The sequence below is a fragment of the Danio rerio genome, chromosome 2 (genome assembly GCF_052040795.2).
Source record: "Danio rerio strain M-AB ecotype USA chromosome 2, GRCz13ab, whole genome shotgun sequence".
NCBI lineage: Eukaryota > Metazoa > Chordata > Actinopteri > Cypriniformes > Danionidae > Danio > Danio rerio.
In genome coordinates, this window is record NC_141022.1 from 7,650,001 (window position 1) to 7,669,128 (window position 19,128).

At 34.3% G+C, this 19,128-nt stretch overlaps 3 protein-coding genes across 7 annotated transcripts in view; 2 read left to right on the forward strand and 1 right to left on the reverse strand.

Annotated features, from left to right (window-relative positions):
* The window catches only part of LOC147846195 (uncharacterized), a 1,020,765-nt gene that overhangs the window by 725,698 nt on the left and 275,939 nt on the right, over window positions 1–19,128 (reverse strand). The gene's annotated exons all lie outside the window — the stretch shown is intronic.
* apoltp (apolipoprotein lipid transfer particle homolog) overlaps window positions 1–19,128 on the forward strand; it is a 597,023-nt gene that overhangs the window by 181,266 nt on the left and 396,629 nt on the right. The window lies entirely within an intron of this gene.
* Window positions 875–19,128, forward strand: part of xpr1b (xenotropic and polytropic retrovirus receptor 1b) — a 58,033-nt gene continuing 39,779 nt past the window's right edge. The window contains exons 1-2 of one of the 2 annotated variants that reach the window (XM_087239525.1): window positions 875–1,269; window positions 15,739–15,790. Coding sequence is in view for 1 of the 2 variants with exons in the window: in NM_001126390.1 (NP_001119862.1) it covers window positions 1,201–1,269; window positions 15,739–15,790 (121 nt within the window). In the remaining variant the exon portion in view is untranslated. The remainder of the gene's footprint in view (window positions 1,270–15,738; window positions 15,791–19,128) is intronic. The other variant, NM_001126390.1, reaches the window with a different exon arrangement.

Genomic DNA, 19,128 nt, shown 5'->3' on the forward strand with positions numbered 1-19,128 from the left:
TGACTGGAGTAATAATTTCATTTGAAACTGCATACAGTAAGTAATAAATATTTAATAAATAAGTATTTAACATTCTTTTACATTTAATAAAATGAAAGATATGAAGGAATTAAGTTAACTTAAACCAAAAAACGAGAATTTCATGTTGTTTCAACTCGTTTTAAATAAGTAGTTTAATCAAGCAGCAAACGTCATTTTTTGAGTGTAATAAGACATTTACTGTACTTTGAAAGCGATTTGAATCAATATGTTCATTAAAACACTCACTTTTGTCAATATAAAAGCAAGAATTACCCAAATAATGCAGTTATCACTCAAAAAATGAATTTTTTTGCTTGTTTGAACAACTTCTTTAAAATGAGCTGAAACAACACAACTCTTGAGACTGTTTTTGGACAACTCAATTGTTTTATGTGCAATCTATTTAAATTGTCAAGTTAGCTAAATCAGTTTGTGTTGGCACAACATAAATTAATTGTGTGGAACCCTGCATTTTTTGCAGGGTAGTTAAATGTTCTTTACATTTTAGCACTAAATAAGTAAATGACAAACATTCATAACTTTTATGTGGTAGAGTAATGTGAGGACAGCAGCAATAACAAAGCAGACGCGCTTTACAGATTGAGCCTTGGACTCTATTGAGAAACGTGTCAGTCAGCCTAGATACGCCGTTTTAGACTTAGAAAAACAAGCTGATTTAAGCGACACCCCATTCAAAAAGTGCAAAGACAAAGGTTCTACCTTCAGACCAGCTCTCAAGAATAACCTGCCGTTGATTTCGCGCGTGTATAATTCACAGTCATTATTTTTAAGAGGCATGTGTGGTCATACCACGAGCTGGAAAACATCCTCTGCGGTGACGCGTCGTGACGTCATTCAACGACAATGATGGCGGCCGCTGGAGCTTCAGACTCAGATATCAGGCAGAGAAAACGTCTGTCTAGAGCTCCCTCAGCCCTGTAAACCGCTGCTGTCAGCGTCCCGCAGTGCTCGGAAAAAACACCCAACGGGATAATGAGGAACATCGAGGTCGGCTGTCTGTAAACATCGCAATATTTACCCCGAATATGTGTTTCGCGGTGCAGCGAAAAACAGCCGTTAATCTGAGGGCGCTTTTCAGCTCGCGATGATTCACTGGTAATTTTCCAGCAGCGCGAGACTCTCCTCAGTCCCAAATAACACCCCGAAATATTAACAAAAATGAAATTCACCGAGCACCTGTCTGCGCACATCACCCCGGAGTGGAGGAAACAATACATTCAATATGAGGTAAGAGACGATGAAAATGAGCTTGCTTCCTTTCACCTCACTGAGCTGTTGTTATGATATCCTAATATCGCATTTAAACGAGAGACATGCTTACATCTGCATTTAATAATGGCCACATATGTTTAGTCTGTAACTGACAGCTAATGTGAATGCAAGTCAGGGATGCAGGGGAATCATACCTGATGTTTACGACCATATTAACCTATTTATTAATTAGGAATTCTCAACCAAATGGAGGACTAAACTATATCTTTATATGTATAATATTTTTATGTTGCTCTAACGACGTTATAACTTAGACACGTAACGTTATTCAAATATGTACTACTAAACGGAAATGGATATTAAATGAATATTTAAGTACAAATCTGTGAATATGGCTGATTTATCTTTAATGTTTGGATTTATGTTTTTTTCTTATGTGACTACAGTAAAAACAAGGTATTTTCCATGATTTTATCTCGCTATTATTATTAATATATGAAACAGTAATATAATATGAAAAGTGTGCACAGTGGTACATCAGGACGCCAAGAACAAGAATCTGATGGAGTTGGCAAAAAACTATTTGATTTTAATTTTTTTATGATTTTTCTAATATGACCGTACAGTAAAAACACAGTATTTTCCATGATTTTATCACGCTATTATTAAAATATGAAACAGTAATATGATATAAAAGGTGAGCACATTGGTAGGACATGTAGAACAAGAATCCGATGGAGTTGGCAAAAAACTAATTGATTTTTTCTTTTGATTTTCCTAAATATGACTACAGTAAAAAAAAAACCCAAAAAAAACTGTGTTTTCCATAATTTTAGCGCGCTATTATTAAAATATGAATGTAATAGGATATGAAAAGTGAGCACAGTGGTACATCAGGACATGTAGAACAAGAATCTGGTGGAGTTGACAAAAACTATTTGATTTAATTTTTTAATGATTTTTCTAACATGACTACAGTAAAAAAACACAGTATTTTCCATGATTTTAGCGCGCTATTATTAAAATATGAAATGGTAAATTGATATGAAAAGTGAGCACAGTGGTACATTGGGACATGAAGAACAAGAATCTGGTGAAGTTGGCAGAAAACGATTTAATGACTTTTTTTATGATTTTTCTAATAAAACCGTACAGTAAAAATACTGTATTTTCCATGATTTTAGCGCGCTATTATTAAAATATGAAACAGTAATATAAAATGAAAAGTGAGCACAGTGCTACATCAGGGCATGGAGAACAAGAATCTGGTGGAGTTGGAACAAAAAATTTGATTACATTTTTTTTATGATTTTCCTAAATATGACTACAGTAAAAACACAGTATTTTTTATGATTTTAGCGCACTATTATTAAAATATGAAACAGTAATATGATATAAAAAATGAGCACGGTGGTACATCAGGACATGAAGAACAAGAATCTGGTGAGGATGGCAGAAAACAATTTGATTTGATTTTTAAAATGATTTTCTTATATCACCGTACAGTAAAAACACTGTATTTTCCATGATTTTAGCGCACTATTATTAAAATATGAAACAGTAATATGATATGAAAAGTGAGCACAGTGGTACATCATGACATGGAGAACAAGAATCTGGTGAGGATGGCAGAAAACAATTTATATTTTAACTTAAGATTAAATAAGTGTACCAATACTACAGTGAGCAAAATGCTGCATTGTGCACTGCAAAGTCTACTGCTAAAATATAAATATGTACTTCTTCCATTAAACATTTATGCACTACTGAAGCAAAATTATGACCAAATAATAGATTTTCCGATTAATTGATTAGTGTCATTGCCTTGAAAGCCTTCACCTGTCTTGTTTTTCAGGTCCGTGATTAGCTGCAGTACAGTAATCTTTCAAAACAAACTTATATGATGGTGACACAGAGCTTCAGAGAGCGATGCTTAGCAGACTACATAATTGCGTTATTTCACATGAGAGCTTACAGGCAGTTTTCTTTGTCTTCGATGGGGGACTGGCTTAGAGTTGACAGGGCTTTAGTGTGCTGCAGCTCCTTCAGGGATTAATGGCCTACACATAATGAGATTATTGCCTTCCTCTTGGACATTTGCTAATTAATTAGTCGTCATCCATTTTTTTCTGAGAGTAGTACACGGTGGTTTTTGTGAGGGAGTGTTTGTGAGTCCGCATGGATGGATTAAATATAAATTATAGCTGAAATAAATCACCTGGCGAAGGATTTGCGTTCTACGTCACGCTTAGGCTTTATTGTGTTTGTCACTTGGCTTTGTTTTGGTCTTGAGGAGGATTTTTACTGAGGCTGTGGCTGTGCGATGTTAGGGATAAAACATTTTAAATAATGTGCTATGATAGGGCTGGACGATATGGACAAAATTTACATCACAATATATTTAATAATTTCGGTCAATTGCATATAATTCCAATATCGATTTCATATTTTTTTTAAAAACTCAAAAAAAAAAAAGTCCATTATGTATGTACGAAAGTAAAAATAATAATAATAAAATAAAACAAGAATGATTTCGCCCAGTTTATGAAATTTCTTCATATCATAATAATAATAATTACTTTCATTCATATAGCGCTTGTTTGTAATAGGGTTGTCGTGATACCATCTATACATCTTACGATACTATACCAGCTGAAGTATCACAATATCAAGTAGTATTGCAAAACTGTAATTCAAAACTCAATTTATAAAGAAAATTGTCAGAAATACTATATTTTACATGACATAATAGGTCTTGAATTTAAGTCATAATTCCCTTATTATTGAAAAAAAGTATTATTTGCACATCACTTCACCTAAAATCTGTTCTTTTTGTTTAATTTGTAGATAACTGACCAACAAAAAAATGCATTAAAATAAAGATACAAATTGTACCAAATTAAATTTGTTACAAAAAGAGCATTTTTCCAACAATATTAGGCTATGTGAAGTGGTCAAAAATTGTTTCAATGTTGCTATTTTAAGTTTTTCATCTATTGTTTTTTTTTGTTTTTGTTTTTTTCAGTCTTATCAGGTAACAATCCAAAGTAATTCAAAATTTCACTTCGTGAGTCACTCTTTTTAAGAGATTGTTGTTTTTAAGATGGTTGTTGTAGCTACTAAATCATATTGAGAGGAACAGAAATCAGAAAACTTGCTCCACAAACTATTAAAATTAAATTGTCCATTGTTGTAAAAATGTGTGGTCATTTTGGTGGCTTTTCCACATCCAGCATTATCTAGACCGTTATTAATGATACCACCATTTAAAAACCACAGTGGCTCCGCCAGTATTTTGGAGCCAAAGTATCACCATAATACCGGTAAACTTTGCAACCCTAGAATGAACACTCAAAGCACTTTACACACATTTTGCCATATTGCGATAGACTGCACACCACACACCAACTGATTGGTGGAGAGGAGACAGAGTGATGAAGCCAGTTATGAAAGCCTCGGATGGGAGGGGACATGTCCCACCCGTCCCCCTCTGGATTTACGCCCCTGAGTAAAACTATATAATATTTTAAATACTAATGTTCAGCTTTATTTACTTATTTGTATCTGGCCTTAATACAAACAAGAAAGGTGAAATAAACAAACCATCAATTAAACCTAAAACTTATATCTTGAACTTTAATATATAACATGATTATATGATTATAGACCGAAATAGTAGATACAAGCATAGATGGATAGATAAAGACCAAACAATAACATGCTTAAAGAAATTCTTCACCCAAAAATGACAATTGTCATTATTTACTTTTATTATGTCACAAACCAGGGGTCCGTTCTTCGTACATGGATTATATTTGACAGAGAAGAGAGACTCATAAAGGCTTCTAACCAGGGCCAGATGGAATCTGCAGACGTTTTTTGCTATTTCTGCGGAGAATTTTGGTAAAAATCTGCGGATTTCTGTGGAGTTATTTTGGGAGTATCCAGTGGAATATCATAACTAAAACCTTAATATATTAAATAAAAAGTAATAAATTACTGAATAAAAACTGAATAAATTCAGATTTACACATTTACTCAAGTAAATAAAAAGATCTAATAATGGGCTAAAAATCTGAGAATGAGTAAAACATGAGTATATTTTCATTTTTTGGCTTTTGAGTTTATTCTTTTATTCTGATTAGACACCACTGACTAGCCATTGTGTTTATCAAAAATGTCTAATGATGTGCTCCGTCGTGATCACTGTTTTGTCAAACATTTTAATATAAATCTAAAAATCAAAAATGTCTTTAACTCTTGTGTATTGTTCAAATTGACTAGCCTTTCTTATGTTTATGTTTGTGGCTGTTTTTGCCCCATTGACTTTCATTATAATGATTTTTTTTTTTGTTATTCCAAAGCCATGATAGCATATAATCACACATTCTTAATTGTTGGTGTTTTTCCTAGTTGGGAAAAGGTAAAATGTGTAATTTTTACTGTTGATCATCAGTTGGCAGCATTAAGCCATTAGATAGGCCTGTGCAAAAACATTTATGGCTTTTATATGGAGTTCTATGGAGTAAAACAACAGCTTATAGTGTGTGTGTGTGCATAAATACACTTACTGTGTTTACTATATTCTGAGAGCTGAGCTGCTTATTTTGAGTTACTTAGACACATCAAGATAAGTGCACAAAGGTCTCTTTCTCACACACACTATGCACACTATACTGGGCAATATATACTGGGCAAAAACTGTTTTTTTTTTTTGTACTGCGATTGATGATCGACAGTAAAAAAAAAATGACCTCTTCCAACAGGGGAAATCACCAACAATCAAGAATACATGATTATTTGGTGTCCTGGCTCTGCAAACAAAAACATGTTAGTAATGGAAGTCAATGGGGCAAAAACAGCCCAGAACATAAGGGAAGGCTAGTCAATTTGCCCTGAATGTATTGTTGATTTTGTTTCAAAATTTTCAAAGCACTTTTCTCAAAATGCGTGTCAATATGAATTGTCAGCAAAAATCATTCCATTTCCTAAAACACAGAGAAAGTTGTGGCCAAATTAAGACTCAGAATCACCCCATAGTGGATGAAAACATCCCCAACAGCACAGAAGGGTCAAAAATCGTATCACGATTGTTGAATCTGCTGCAATATATAAGTGTAATGTAAACAAACCGAAATAAATAAACAACCGCTATGTCAACGAAAACACGAAGAATAGTCAGGTAAACAAAAACAACCATAATCCATTGTTTGCTGTCTTATTGCTTCCTTATCATTGCTTAATTGCTCATATTTCAGCATCCATACTAAAATTGTTGCAGAATGTCCACAATGCTTGGTTTCAGAAAAGCGCTTTGATATATAACTACATCGCCTGATGTGCTGCAGGCACAGATGGCATGTTAGTGAATTTATTTATTTTTTATTTTTATTTTTTTTAACTTTAAGTGTTGCTCTACACTTCCAAAACGCTAGCTGGCAGTAGGTTATGTTTTTCTGTATAGAGTTCCTTCACGGGTGTTTTGTTTTTCTGAACGCTACCTTACTCTACAAGTTTCTAAAACTCATTCATAAGCAGGAACCGGCGGACATGTTACAACTTTATTTACTTCAGATGAAGTAAATAAAGTGTCGTTCACTGGACATGACACATGTAAACATTCGCTCCACTGGGATCGCGCCTCTCAGCACCACCCACATTCGGCACATCTACCAACTAATATATACATTCATTATAGAAATATAACATTATATAAACAAAATAAACACTGAAAGAGTGTCAGAAGAGCTTTTATTTTCAGTTATGTGACAGGCAAAAGCACCACAAGTGTCATGCATGCTTGACAATGTTTGTAGTAAATAAAACGTTGCTAATATGGACATGCTGAAGAGGTTTATTTTATAGTTCTTTTGTTTTATTTTGTGTCTATACACTGTCGACTGCATCCTGCTTTGATTATTCGCACAGCAGTATTTCTAACTTATCCAAAATTTGGCAATTCTGTCACATTCTGCAGTGCATTTGCAGAATTTTGTCTTTTGTCCTGTTGTGGAAATGCGCGTACAAATCGTCTTTTACCCACTGGGACTGGCTGCTGTGAATTTGTTGATTTGTTATGTTCTGTGACCTTTCCTGTGTGTCACCGTGCCAACAAAGCTGATGTCAGCTAATTTTAGAGATATGAGTGTTTTTGTGCTGATTTTTGCATTCGCTATCACATGATTCCTGACGCTCAGAAAGAGAAGTGAGAGAAAGTGTTACGCCATTTTTAAAAGCCTGCTGAAGTCAAGACTGAAGGACTCAAAGAGTTTAAAACCTTTTTTTTCTCAGTCATGGGAATGTGGAGTATGCTTGTCTGTGCAGAACTCTGCAGACCTGCTGGTAAAACAAGTAAACATCTCTTGACACCCCTGTCGAGGCCGTGTTCCCTCCAGCCCCATGTTTTCTTAGAGGATTCTCTTTTGGCTGCAGATCTCCTCACTGTATTGTACTCTTTACAGAACTGGATTAGCATCTTTTTCTTTTTTTAACTTCCTATTTACTCACCGTTCTTTCTACTGTTGTACACAAAGGAAGATATTTTGAAGAAAGTCTGTGACTATTGACTTCCATTGTAGGAAAAACAAATACTATTGAAGTCAGTAGCTGTTTCCATCCAAAGATGAGAACTAGATTTGTCTGCAAAACTGGAATATTGCATAAAACATTTGCTAGTAAAGCACTTTTCAAAGTTTCAAAGCGTCAAAAGGAGCAATATTGTCACTTCCTGGTAAACTGGTGGCAACTATATTTATATGTATAAAAAAGAATTTGTCACATTAGGAGAAGCAACAGTGGGCCTTTTTTTCTTAAGTAAATTACTTGCACCTCAGATATTAGAGCACAGACACTGTTCTAGAAGGTAATAATACTGAACCACTGCGATGATGGACTTTGACTAAGGGATTTTAGAATGACCGTTTTAAAAAGCCATTTTAAAAAGCTAAATCAAGGCTGCGGTGGGAAGAAACCCGGAAGTATCACCTGATTCACACATGCAGGAATGTTGTGGGTCAGTGTATCTTTTGGTCATTGGATTTTCATTTTAGAAACGGATATTGAAAAACGAAAAACATTAAATCTTTCTTTTCAGAAAAGTGTTTAGTAAAGAAAAATGCTTACATGTAATGTCAAAATAAAGGTTGTTTCGTTTCAAACATGCTAACAAAAAATAAATATATAGCCTATAACTGGCCCTGTCATCTTATTGAAGAAAATATGTCTTAACAAAATCCAGTTATCACAAGAAAACGCCTTTTATAACATTAATAAGTGGAAAAAAATAAAGCCTACAGGGTTCAAGGTTAAGGATTTTTTCCACTGGTCCGATCGGGCCAATGGTTCAGATTCTTTAATTGCACTGCCAAAATTTTCACTGGCCCCACCAAAGAGAAAAATAAATTTAATAGCTATTTTTTAGCTACATATTTTAAATACTGCATCAAAATAATGTCTATAATTATTTAAATGTTAATAATTGTTGAAATATTGTATTTTAATAATATTTAAAAGTTTTAATAAATGTATAGTGAGCAAAATCCTGTGTTAACATAACCTAAAAAGCAGTATGGAAAATGTGTTTATTTTATTGCAGTTCAAAAAAAGATGGCCCCAATCGGGCCAGGAATGATCCTTTCTACTGTCCCAATCTCTCACACTGGCCCCGGGCCGTCGGGCAATCCTTATTGTTGAGCCCTGAGCCTATAGGCGAGCCTGTGTGTGGCAGCATTGCGTCACCGCTAATAAGTCAGTCTATCTGGTTTAGGAATATAAAAACAATCCTTTATTTGTTTTTGTTTTCTGGTGATTTTATTTTTTTGTTATTTGAAATAAAAAAATGAAAATAAATCATTTTTGAATTTTGTTTTTTTTTGTTTTTCACCATGAAAAAGAAAAATGCCTCATATTTCAATATTCGTTTTTAAATTGTAAAACAAAAATCCAAAAAATGGCTCATTTTTTAAATATTTGTTTCTAAAATAAACATCCAGTGACCAAAAGATAAACTGTGATACAAATGTATAATTTCACAGCCTTCCGAGTGACCCAAAGGTCTGTTCTGAATGAATGGTGAAAATAAAAAGAGATCAGACCTCATTTTCTGCTAAACATTTAAAATCTTTCCCAAACACACGTTTTAGATGCCATTTATCAAACTCAAGTTAATAAACTGATTCTTTGACTCATCACGATACTAAATTAAACCTCTGCACATTTTCTTTTATCAGAGAAGTAGTTTATGTACATGTTTAAAGTTTCTGTGCATTTTGCTGTTTCTAGTAAGCATTTTTTAATGTGCTTATACATTGAAAATATTTGAAAGATGTAAAGGTAAAAGGTAAAGATGTAAAGGTAAAGATGTAAATAATGATAAAAAATTAATTTTCGGGTGAACTGTCCCTTAAAAGTCCACATGAATTGGAAGCTGCGACCAATTATTTTTATTTTTTCGAATTGTGAGTTCCTAGAGAAATGAAATATTAAATGAGGAAACAGTGGATCTGGCTTGTTTTATTTTTCTACTGTGAGCTGATTGAATGTAGTAAAGTAGGCATTCCAGTCAGAAAGATTATTACAATGTTATTACAACCACCTTCTCCTTACCATTTCTGTTTTTTGTCATAGTGCTGTCTAAACTGACAGTTGGAGGGGCGTTGTTAGCATACTTAACAACACCTCAGACAGATGTAATCTGAGAATTTAACAGAAAACAAATGGGAAGTGCATTTTCAGATTTCAGATGAATTGTTCACCACAAAACTAGCAATGTGAGCTAACAAAATCAATATGTTTAGTTTTGATTTCATGTGTACTTTAAACAGTTAAAACACTTATAACTTATTATTAACACTTTTTTTCTTCTTTTTCATTATCTTATAACATAATAACACATTTTTATCTGTTTTATTTATTTTTTATTCTTATTTTTTATAATTCTTATTATTTGTTTTTATTTTTATTATTTGTTTTTATTTTCTTATACTTGTCTCTTTTATTCTTGTTTATGTAAAACACTTTGAGTTGCCACTGTGTATGAAATGTGCTACATAAATAAACTTGCCTTGCCTTATAATCATTATCCAAATTCCTCTCCATTTAATATAAGTTTGCCTTTTACGTTTAGTGTTTAAAATGCCTGATGGCCAGTATTTTGCTAATATTTTTACAGATGTGCATGCAAACATTTTAAAACGTAATGTTAGTGTCAGCAATGTCAGTGTTGCCTTTATTTAAAATTAGACTTTAGTATCTGATGTCCTCTCTGGTGCTTATGGTTTTACTCACGGATGTCTGACCTCGATTGACTGTACAGAATTAATTAAGAGTTCCTGCAAAAAAATCAATGATGATATGAATGAGTTTAGTGTTAATCAGCTAAATCACGTTTTTCAGGAAAGTTAGCTTCTGAAACAAAATGTTTTGACCTGATTTGCTGTAGCTCGAAGTTGTATCACAGTTCTTTCTTTAATTTCAGATTTGGTATCAAGAATAGGTGCATACTGTAGCAGCAGTTTGCAGGGCTGCACAATATATCATTTCAGCATTGATATCACAATATGATCATTTGCAAAAGTCACACTGTAGAATATAAAATGTTGAATTTATATTTTATTATAATATATGTTAGAATTTGTCCTTTATTCTTGTGCTTTTGAGGCCTGTGACTGTATAATGATTTTTTAAAAAACATTCAGGACCAAGAATTTGCACCATTTGTAACTTTAATAGTGATGAATATTAATGAATTGTTTTTAATATACAATTTCCTGAATACAGTTTTTTTGTTGTTGTATTGATTATGTTTGTAGATGGTTTATTATATTGTATTCAGATACACTTCTCTATAGAACAATTCCAATTAGGGATGCTCACAATAACCGATTAACCGAAAGGATGCATTTTTAACCGATTAATGGTGTTGATTACCGATTAAAAATATAATTTTATAAATTTTTAAAGTTTGCCTACATAATGGGCCGATCACACCAAACGTGTTTTTTTTTTTTCTCATTGAGAGGGGCGTCTTTTGAATGTTTTACTAACAGCTGCAAGTGTTTTGCGCTCTGCCTATGCACCCTCACGTTTTTGAAGTAATGAAATGTTATGTAAAAACGCGTTCACTTTGATCGGCCCCTAAATGTGCAACTGCAGCACTTTTTTTTTTTGGCTAAATCGCAGAACGGTAACACGTGCAACCACACGTGCCTACAGACATATTTTACCAAACAAGCAAAATAGAAAAGAACACTGCAGGTTTCTTCAAGTGAACACAGCTGCTGCGCTCGTGCATCCAGGTTAATTATGAACAACTCGATAGTTGCACTATCGCAGTCTGATTATGTTTCAATCAAGGTTTATATGCATCAAATACATAATCAGTGCCAAACATCTCAACTGACGAACATATTAACAATAATACAACCGTATAGTCGAATTAAATGTATGCATTGGCATGTTACAGCCCTAATGAGTATGATTATGTGAAACTCCATATAGATACATATTACAATGATTTCGGGTACTTACTTAGCGATGCACACACACATATATGCACAGTCCTTAAATGCTCTGCTTATTTGGATTCTATAATACCTGTTTTATAACTTTAAACTATCAACAATCACTACATTCTTCCCGCTCAGTGGTGGATTTTGGCATAGTCCATTTCACGTGAGATGGCAGGGGTGAGTGGAAGAAACCAAGTCACGGGGGGAATATTTTCTACAGAAATAATTTATGATTTCTTATGTGGCCCAGGACCAATTGTTCCACGGACCGCTACCGGTCCGCGGCCCGGTGGTTCGGGACCACTGATTTAGTGTACAACCAGTAAGTCAACCTTTTTTTCCATGTGGAAAATTAGTTATAGTTCTTATAAAATCTACAAGTCAAACAAATCCAAAGATTTTCTTGATTTTTGCATAATGATAACTTCGCACCAAACTAAAGCTTTCATTTAGAAGCAGTTATAATAGATACAAAGATGCAAATGTTATTTTGTTAGGTTGTATAATTATGTTTCTTTTCTCTCTCTCACTTTAAAATGTGTTGTTTTTATCAGTTTAATCCTGAGGTCATGTGATAAAATACGTTAGAGGAGCTTGATGGGCAGGCAGTCGTTTTTTTGAGGGGGTGATTGTCTTTCTCCTGTCAATATCTCGTGATGTAACAATGAGGCTTCATGACTAATAGAGGGCAAGCAAAACATTGATGTGTTTACATTGATTTTTCGTTCCACAGGCAAAGTTACAGCCTCTCTCGCTCCTCAGTGCCAGAGTTCTCCAATGGACTATATGACCTTTTACCTAGTGTGATGTGAAAAACGAGGACATTATCCTTCTAAACACTATGCCATATAGGATCTTTATTTTCAATAAACATCCCTAATGTTAAAGTTTATAATAAAAAAATAAAAAAAAACATGCTACACTGCAGTGCTCACGGTGACCCGGGTTTGATTCCCAGCACCCCACACATTCCTGTCTACACTCTCTACTATTAAATGAACAAATCTTGAAACATTAAAAGTTATTATTAAAATCAATAATATATATATTTTGAGACAAAACATTGTAGGCCAAACTATGGCTAGAGTTGCATTGTAATTACTAGTGGTGCAACAATTAGGAAATTTGAGACATCAATAACTTCTAATTAACAGTTTTTTTTTTCTTTTTAATCCAGCTGAACATGAGAATCAAAGTTAAATGCATTTTAATCTGTTAAGGTTGAATAGTTTAGACAGTAGTTCTATATAACACCCTGACTCAACCCAGAAATAGAACCGTGATAACAATAAACAATTATCAATTGTAACTATGGATGTTTACAGTTGGTCAAAACAGTTTTTTTAAACCAATTGCAGTTTTCCTAATAGGCATGCTCCTAAAGACATACAGTGCATTCGAAATCAACAACTAAGTAGTTAATAAATTTGAATTCAAACTGTGAAAAAACTGCATTTAAAATAGTAAATAGTATAAATATGAGTAGTATTATTGCAATTCAGATGTACTACATTAGTACTTTAACTTCACTTTCATTCATAAATGCTGCTTAAGTGACCTCACTAGATGTTAGATAAATGTCCATCAAATGTGCACTTTAGAATTTTGGCACATGTAATAGATCATTTTGCGTAGGGCTGCACATTTTCTAATTTCAACATCAATATCGCAATGTGCGCATCTGCAATATTCACATCGCAGGATCTGCAGTCAACTTGGAATTTAATTAACCATGAACCACAGTTCAGCACACGATGTGTGGAGTTTGTTCAAGTTTTTTTTATTGTTTTCTTTTGTGTCATGACAAAAAAATACCAACACATATTACAAATGATTACTGGTAGGCCTACTAAATGTAAAGCTAGAATATATACAGTGGTTACTATGGACAAAAGTACAATATTATAAAAAGAACCTGGTCAATAATTTTAAATTGTATTATAAGACATCGTCACAAAAGACCACAAGTTTTCCCACACTGGAATAAATACAGAATTCCCTGCTTTGTCCTTTTTATGTAATTTGTAAAGTAAACAAGCTGTTTTACTCATTATATTGACCCATTCAATCATTATGAAGTTTTAGCCATAATCTAATAGTGTGAAAGATTTTTATTTGGATGTGTTTTTAAGCACTGCGACTGTAAGATTTAAAGCAAATTTAAAGCATTTGGGCTAAAGAAATGATAAAGTTTTCCAGTTTGACAAAGATTAATTTAATTGTATGTGTGTATATATATTATATTATATTATATTATATTATATTATATTATATTATATTATATTATATTATATTATTTTAAATTATTATATTAATATAAATTATATTTAAATAATTGAAGGAAACGCACACTACATACTATCTATGATTATTTACTAAACGTAATAATCGTTCAACAGCTGAAATTAAAACCCACATTGCATAAAACCAATAGTCACTTTCATCTCATAAAAAGTGAAAATAAATAACTTGCACTTTTTAAAACAAAATACTTTTTTTTTTGAATATTAAAAATAGAAAATAAACAGTATCTTTGCTGAATAAAACAACTCTTGTATATACTGTAAATAATATTGTAAACCGTGCATTTCTTGCTTCTTCTGTAAATAAATATTTTAATGTAAATAACAATTTTAATGTAATGGAAAATCTGCCGTCTCAAGCCATCTCAGTGCAGCTTCCAGTTATCATCAATGTAGTGCAAAAAAAGGCTCAAGAATTGATTCATCATCCTACTTGACTAGAGATCAGATGTGGCTGCAAAATGGCTGCAGAAGTATAAATCAGTCTTTAAAAAAGGCTTAAAAGAGCAGGGTCATATGACTCAACATACAGTAGGAAAAGTAATTTAAAAAAATTGGTCCTGGGAATATTAGATTGATTATAGGTTCTTAATGTCCATTTCGATTATTTTTCTTTTAATCGCCGAGCCGTACTCGTAAACTTTCATAAAGTCTTCGTGCTGCAGGTATAAGAAGGTTTGCTGAAGGTTCAGCTGACGTGCAGCAAAGGATTTGTATCTTTAAATAACTATTACAGTTTGCGTTTATTGAAAAGTAAGAATAATGAACAGATCCATACGAAACAGTCTGTTAAAATTGACATTGTGTCTTCAGTTTCGGGCTCAGGCATACTTTGTACTCACAAGACAAACGCCAAAGCCCAACCGAACCAATAATGGATGAACCTAACCGGGCCAAGAATCTGAATCGCGCTTGGGCCCGAATTAGAGCACTCACACTTGTCAAATAAATTAGGAAATGGGGTCTAATGTGCCTGGGCATGGTTTAGATAGCCTACTGTGAGTACACCCTTAATTAAATGATTAAGGGTGTACTCACAGTAGGCTATCTAAACCATCAACATTACTAAATAACATTACTTATTATGACTGCAATTTCAAGGGAAATAATCATGTCATGACTGCAGCTGCAGCCTAAAATGTTTTTTTTTTTTGTTCTTTCTCGAACTGTACAATGGACAGTTGTGTAACCGTCCTGTAAATGGACTCAATACTATTCCAGCTAAAAAATATATACACCGTATATTGGCCCAGACTTTAGTTTGAAGCATGTTTGATCAACTTCCAGTCACATATTTAAAATTAACTTTAGCCAATCAATCAGTGTATCCGTACAGAAATGCTGCAAAATCTCTCTCACTTGTATCTTTTATAACCAGACGGTTTGTCCTCCTTTTTTCTGATTCAAGGTCATTATGTGTTTCATAGGGGATATCCAATTCTAGATTTGGGCCTAGTTAAAAACAGCCATTTCCTCTATTATTCTTTTAGTTTTAGTACTTCCTTTTCTGTACCCAAGAACTCGCGTCTTTCTGTCACACTCTGTCTGCATCCTGGCCGTCGTTCCCTTGTCAGTCAGCGCTGGCGCAGTGCCAGTCACATGCTGCTTTGTAATATGAAAGCCTGTTGTCTGACCTCTGGAAATGATGTTTTGTATTCTTCTCTTCTCCACAGGCTTTTAAAGAAATGTTGTATTCCGCCCAGGATCAGGCCCCATCGATTGAAGGTAAACACATAATTGTTTCACGTCTGTTATAACAGTGCAAACATGCATAATATGTGCTCAACATGACTGAACGATGGCAATTAGCCCATAAGCATATTGTTAAAATGTGTAAATTTAGATCATCGAACAGAATCACACAAATAAAGACTTTCTATCTCCCTCTGTCCAGACAAACAGTTTGAACAGAAGACAAATCACCTTTAAAGAGTGCCCTAGATTAGGGGTTTTCAAACTGGGGGTTTGGAAAGGTGGGACGGCAACGTCACTTAGCTGCACCTATATTTACGTTACGGTGAATTAAAACCAGTACGATAATGAGCGAATGACTCTTTAGAGAAAATTCTGTTTTTTAAATGATTCATTTAGGTTAAAACACATGAGCTAAAACAGTCTGAATCAGCATTCATTGAATGACTGAGTCTGATTCATTTGTGTTGAACTGTCACGTGTCTACGTCAGTAACGTGCAGCATTCATGACCACAGCCATGAAGTGTTTGTAAGTTTTTAAAGCTAAAGGTATCACAGATTCTGAGACATCCTCAGATCAAACCAAATCTAAAAAGGAGCCACACAGCAAATATGATCAGTTTTACTTCGATCTTGGTTTTATTGCCGGCTGAGGTCCAGAGGGTGAGGAAGTCCTGCATTGTCTTTTATGCTTAGAATAGCTTGCAAGTGCTAGCATGAAACCCTTAAATCTTAAACGGCACCTTCTGCATATGTCAACAAAGGTTGATCATATTCTCTTCTAAAAAAAGAAGAGTATCTTTGTCAACAAAAACTTATCACAGTTACAGCCAGCATCCCACAAAAAGAACTTAAAATCTAATTTTTTGCACATTGAATCGCAAAATCCAAAAAGCCACACACCATAGGAGAGCAGAGCTTCTGCTGCCGGCCTGCATAGACATCCTTGAGGAAATGCTGGGTAAAGATGCTGCAGTAAAGATAGCTAAAGTTCTAATTTCTGAAAGTACAGTACAACGGCGTACTGAGGAAATGTCTTATGATACACTCAAACAAACAAGAGAAAAAATCCGCAGTAGTGCTGCATTTGCTCTAAAACTTGACGAAAGCACATATGTTGCAAAAAGTTGCTGGTTTATGTCAGGTACATTGACTCCACTGACATCGTTGAGGATTTTTTTATTTTGTGAAGACCTGAAAGAACGAACCACAGGAGCCAAAATTTGTGACTGCTTTGAATGGATACATTTTTTTACCCGTTTTTCCATATTAAAATATCATGGTGGGTCTTGAGATTGAATTACTTGCCTAGGTGGGTTCCAGAATGAAAAAGTTTGGGAACCCCTGCCCTAGATCTATTTCATAAGCCTTAACATATGTTACCAGAGAATATACACAGTAATTTATGTGCCTTATAAATGCAGTATGTTTGAATGAAATGTAAATCTGTTTTTTGAGTTTGTCACCTTGATTGATTTGATCATATTGAATAGTGACCACACACACACTTATTTTGGCATAATTAAAAAGTACTGCGCCTTTTGGACTAATTCAGCTGCCGTAACCCGATGCGCTGTGCATTATGGGATATGGAGGAAAAATATTTGTTGACAGCACTTTACCAACAGAGAGAGAGAGAGAGGGAGAGAGAGAGAGAGAGAGAGAAACATTACCTAATGGATCATTGGTAATATTTCCGCAAGATGAGCATGTCACAGTTTAGCTAAATTAATTCATGCCTCCTCCTGAAGTGGTGTGCGATGCATTAAAACAGTGTTTTCCGGCCGTGGCCGCGCTTCATTATCAAAATGTATAGTTTGTCTAAAGCAGGGATGCAATCAGTCAGCGCGGTCGTCCCTCGATAGTAAAAAGTGACATGTTGTGTCTGCCAGTTTGTTTACTTGCGGGAGTTCATTGACATTTTCCCGCTCATGAATTCTGACCAATCGATAAGCAGTTTAGGAACTATGTTCAACAACATCTGGCCAATGAGAGATGTGGTTTTTGTCGGATGACTGCAGTTTGGTTCTTTTCAACTGGTTCGGACCAAAGCCAGCAGTGTGGTGTGAAAACGACCCAAACACGGCAGAAAATGCAACAATGTATCATTTATTACCCTTGGTCCTAACCAAATGAAGCAAACTACAGATGTGAAAGCACCCTAAAAAGCCTAAAGCAATCGTAAACCTCAAAATAGGTCATGGTTAGGTCATATAACAGCAGAGCACAGTGTTTGTGTAACCTATATTCGATTAGCACACAGCAAAATTAGTGTCAGTATTAATATTAGCGTAATATTACATACTTCATGCCTTAATTAAACTTTAACCACCTAATACAACCTGTCAACTGTGACGATCGGAAATTCCTTTGCTTGCAGTTTTTTCTGTGTGTCTCTGTGTGTGTGTTTGTACCAAAACAAACACCCGTTACTGTCTCTACAGCTTCATTGTTTGACATCATGAATATGTTTTCAGGAAAAAAAGCTTTGTTTTGGGTTGAGTTTGTGCAGTTTCAGCAGGTACAGAATGTTCTGCTGTCATGTGTTTTTGTCAGTAATTTAGCCCTAAGCAAGGCCTGCTTAAAGGCGCTGTATAGCATTTGTTTTACTCTTCTTATAGGTCCCATGAAATTAAGTTTTTTAGATGTTGTTATTATTAATATTGTTAGTTTTTAGGATACACAGTGAAGAAATTTGCGTTTGGGTCATAAGAAACTATTATAAACATGTAAAGCTGGTAGTTTGTCTCTTCTCTGTGGCAAGAAGACTTGTAGTTTGTCTCCTCATGTTTCGTTTGAGACTACATCAAGCATCGAATTTTCAAAACATTTCACAGAACCTTTAAGAATAAAAAATACATAATATGTTTGCAGATATTAAAGAAACATGCTAAGTGAATATATTTGTTTATCTGAAAAACAATGCTAAAGTCACTTATTCTACTTTGAAAATGTGCATTCAGTGTCGGAATGTCTATCTTTGTTTCGGTCTTCATAACCTGCCCACTGCCTGATTCCCCAACTATATTTCAGCACCCCATGTTGCCTTGGTGGCAAACGCACTGTACTTCATTTCAGTCATAACGGTTGTCAATAAATGTGGGTGCGGCCAGTGATGGCAGGTTTCCACTAAGTGGTACGGTACAGTTTCCACTGTCAAAGGCCCCGTTTACCCTGCCAGTTAAATGTGACCCAATTCCGATTTTTTTTGCTCATATTTGACAAAGATCGGATCGGTTTTATGACCGTGTAAACACGAAAAAAACGCATGCCTTGGGTTATTCAGAGATCGCTTTTAGGCCTCTTTCATATGTGGAAATAAATCAGATGTGACAATGCTACTATCTTGTAAACAGGCAGATCGGATTTA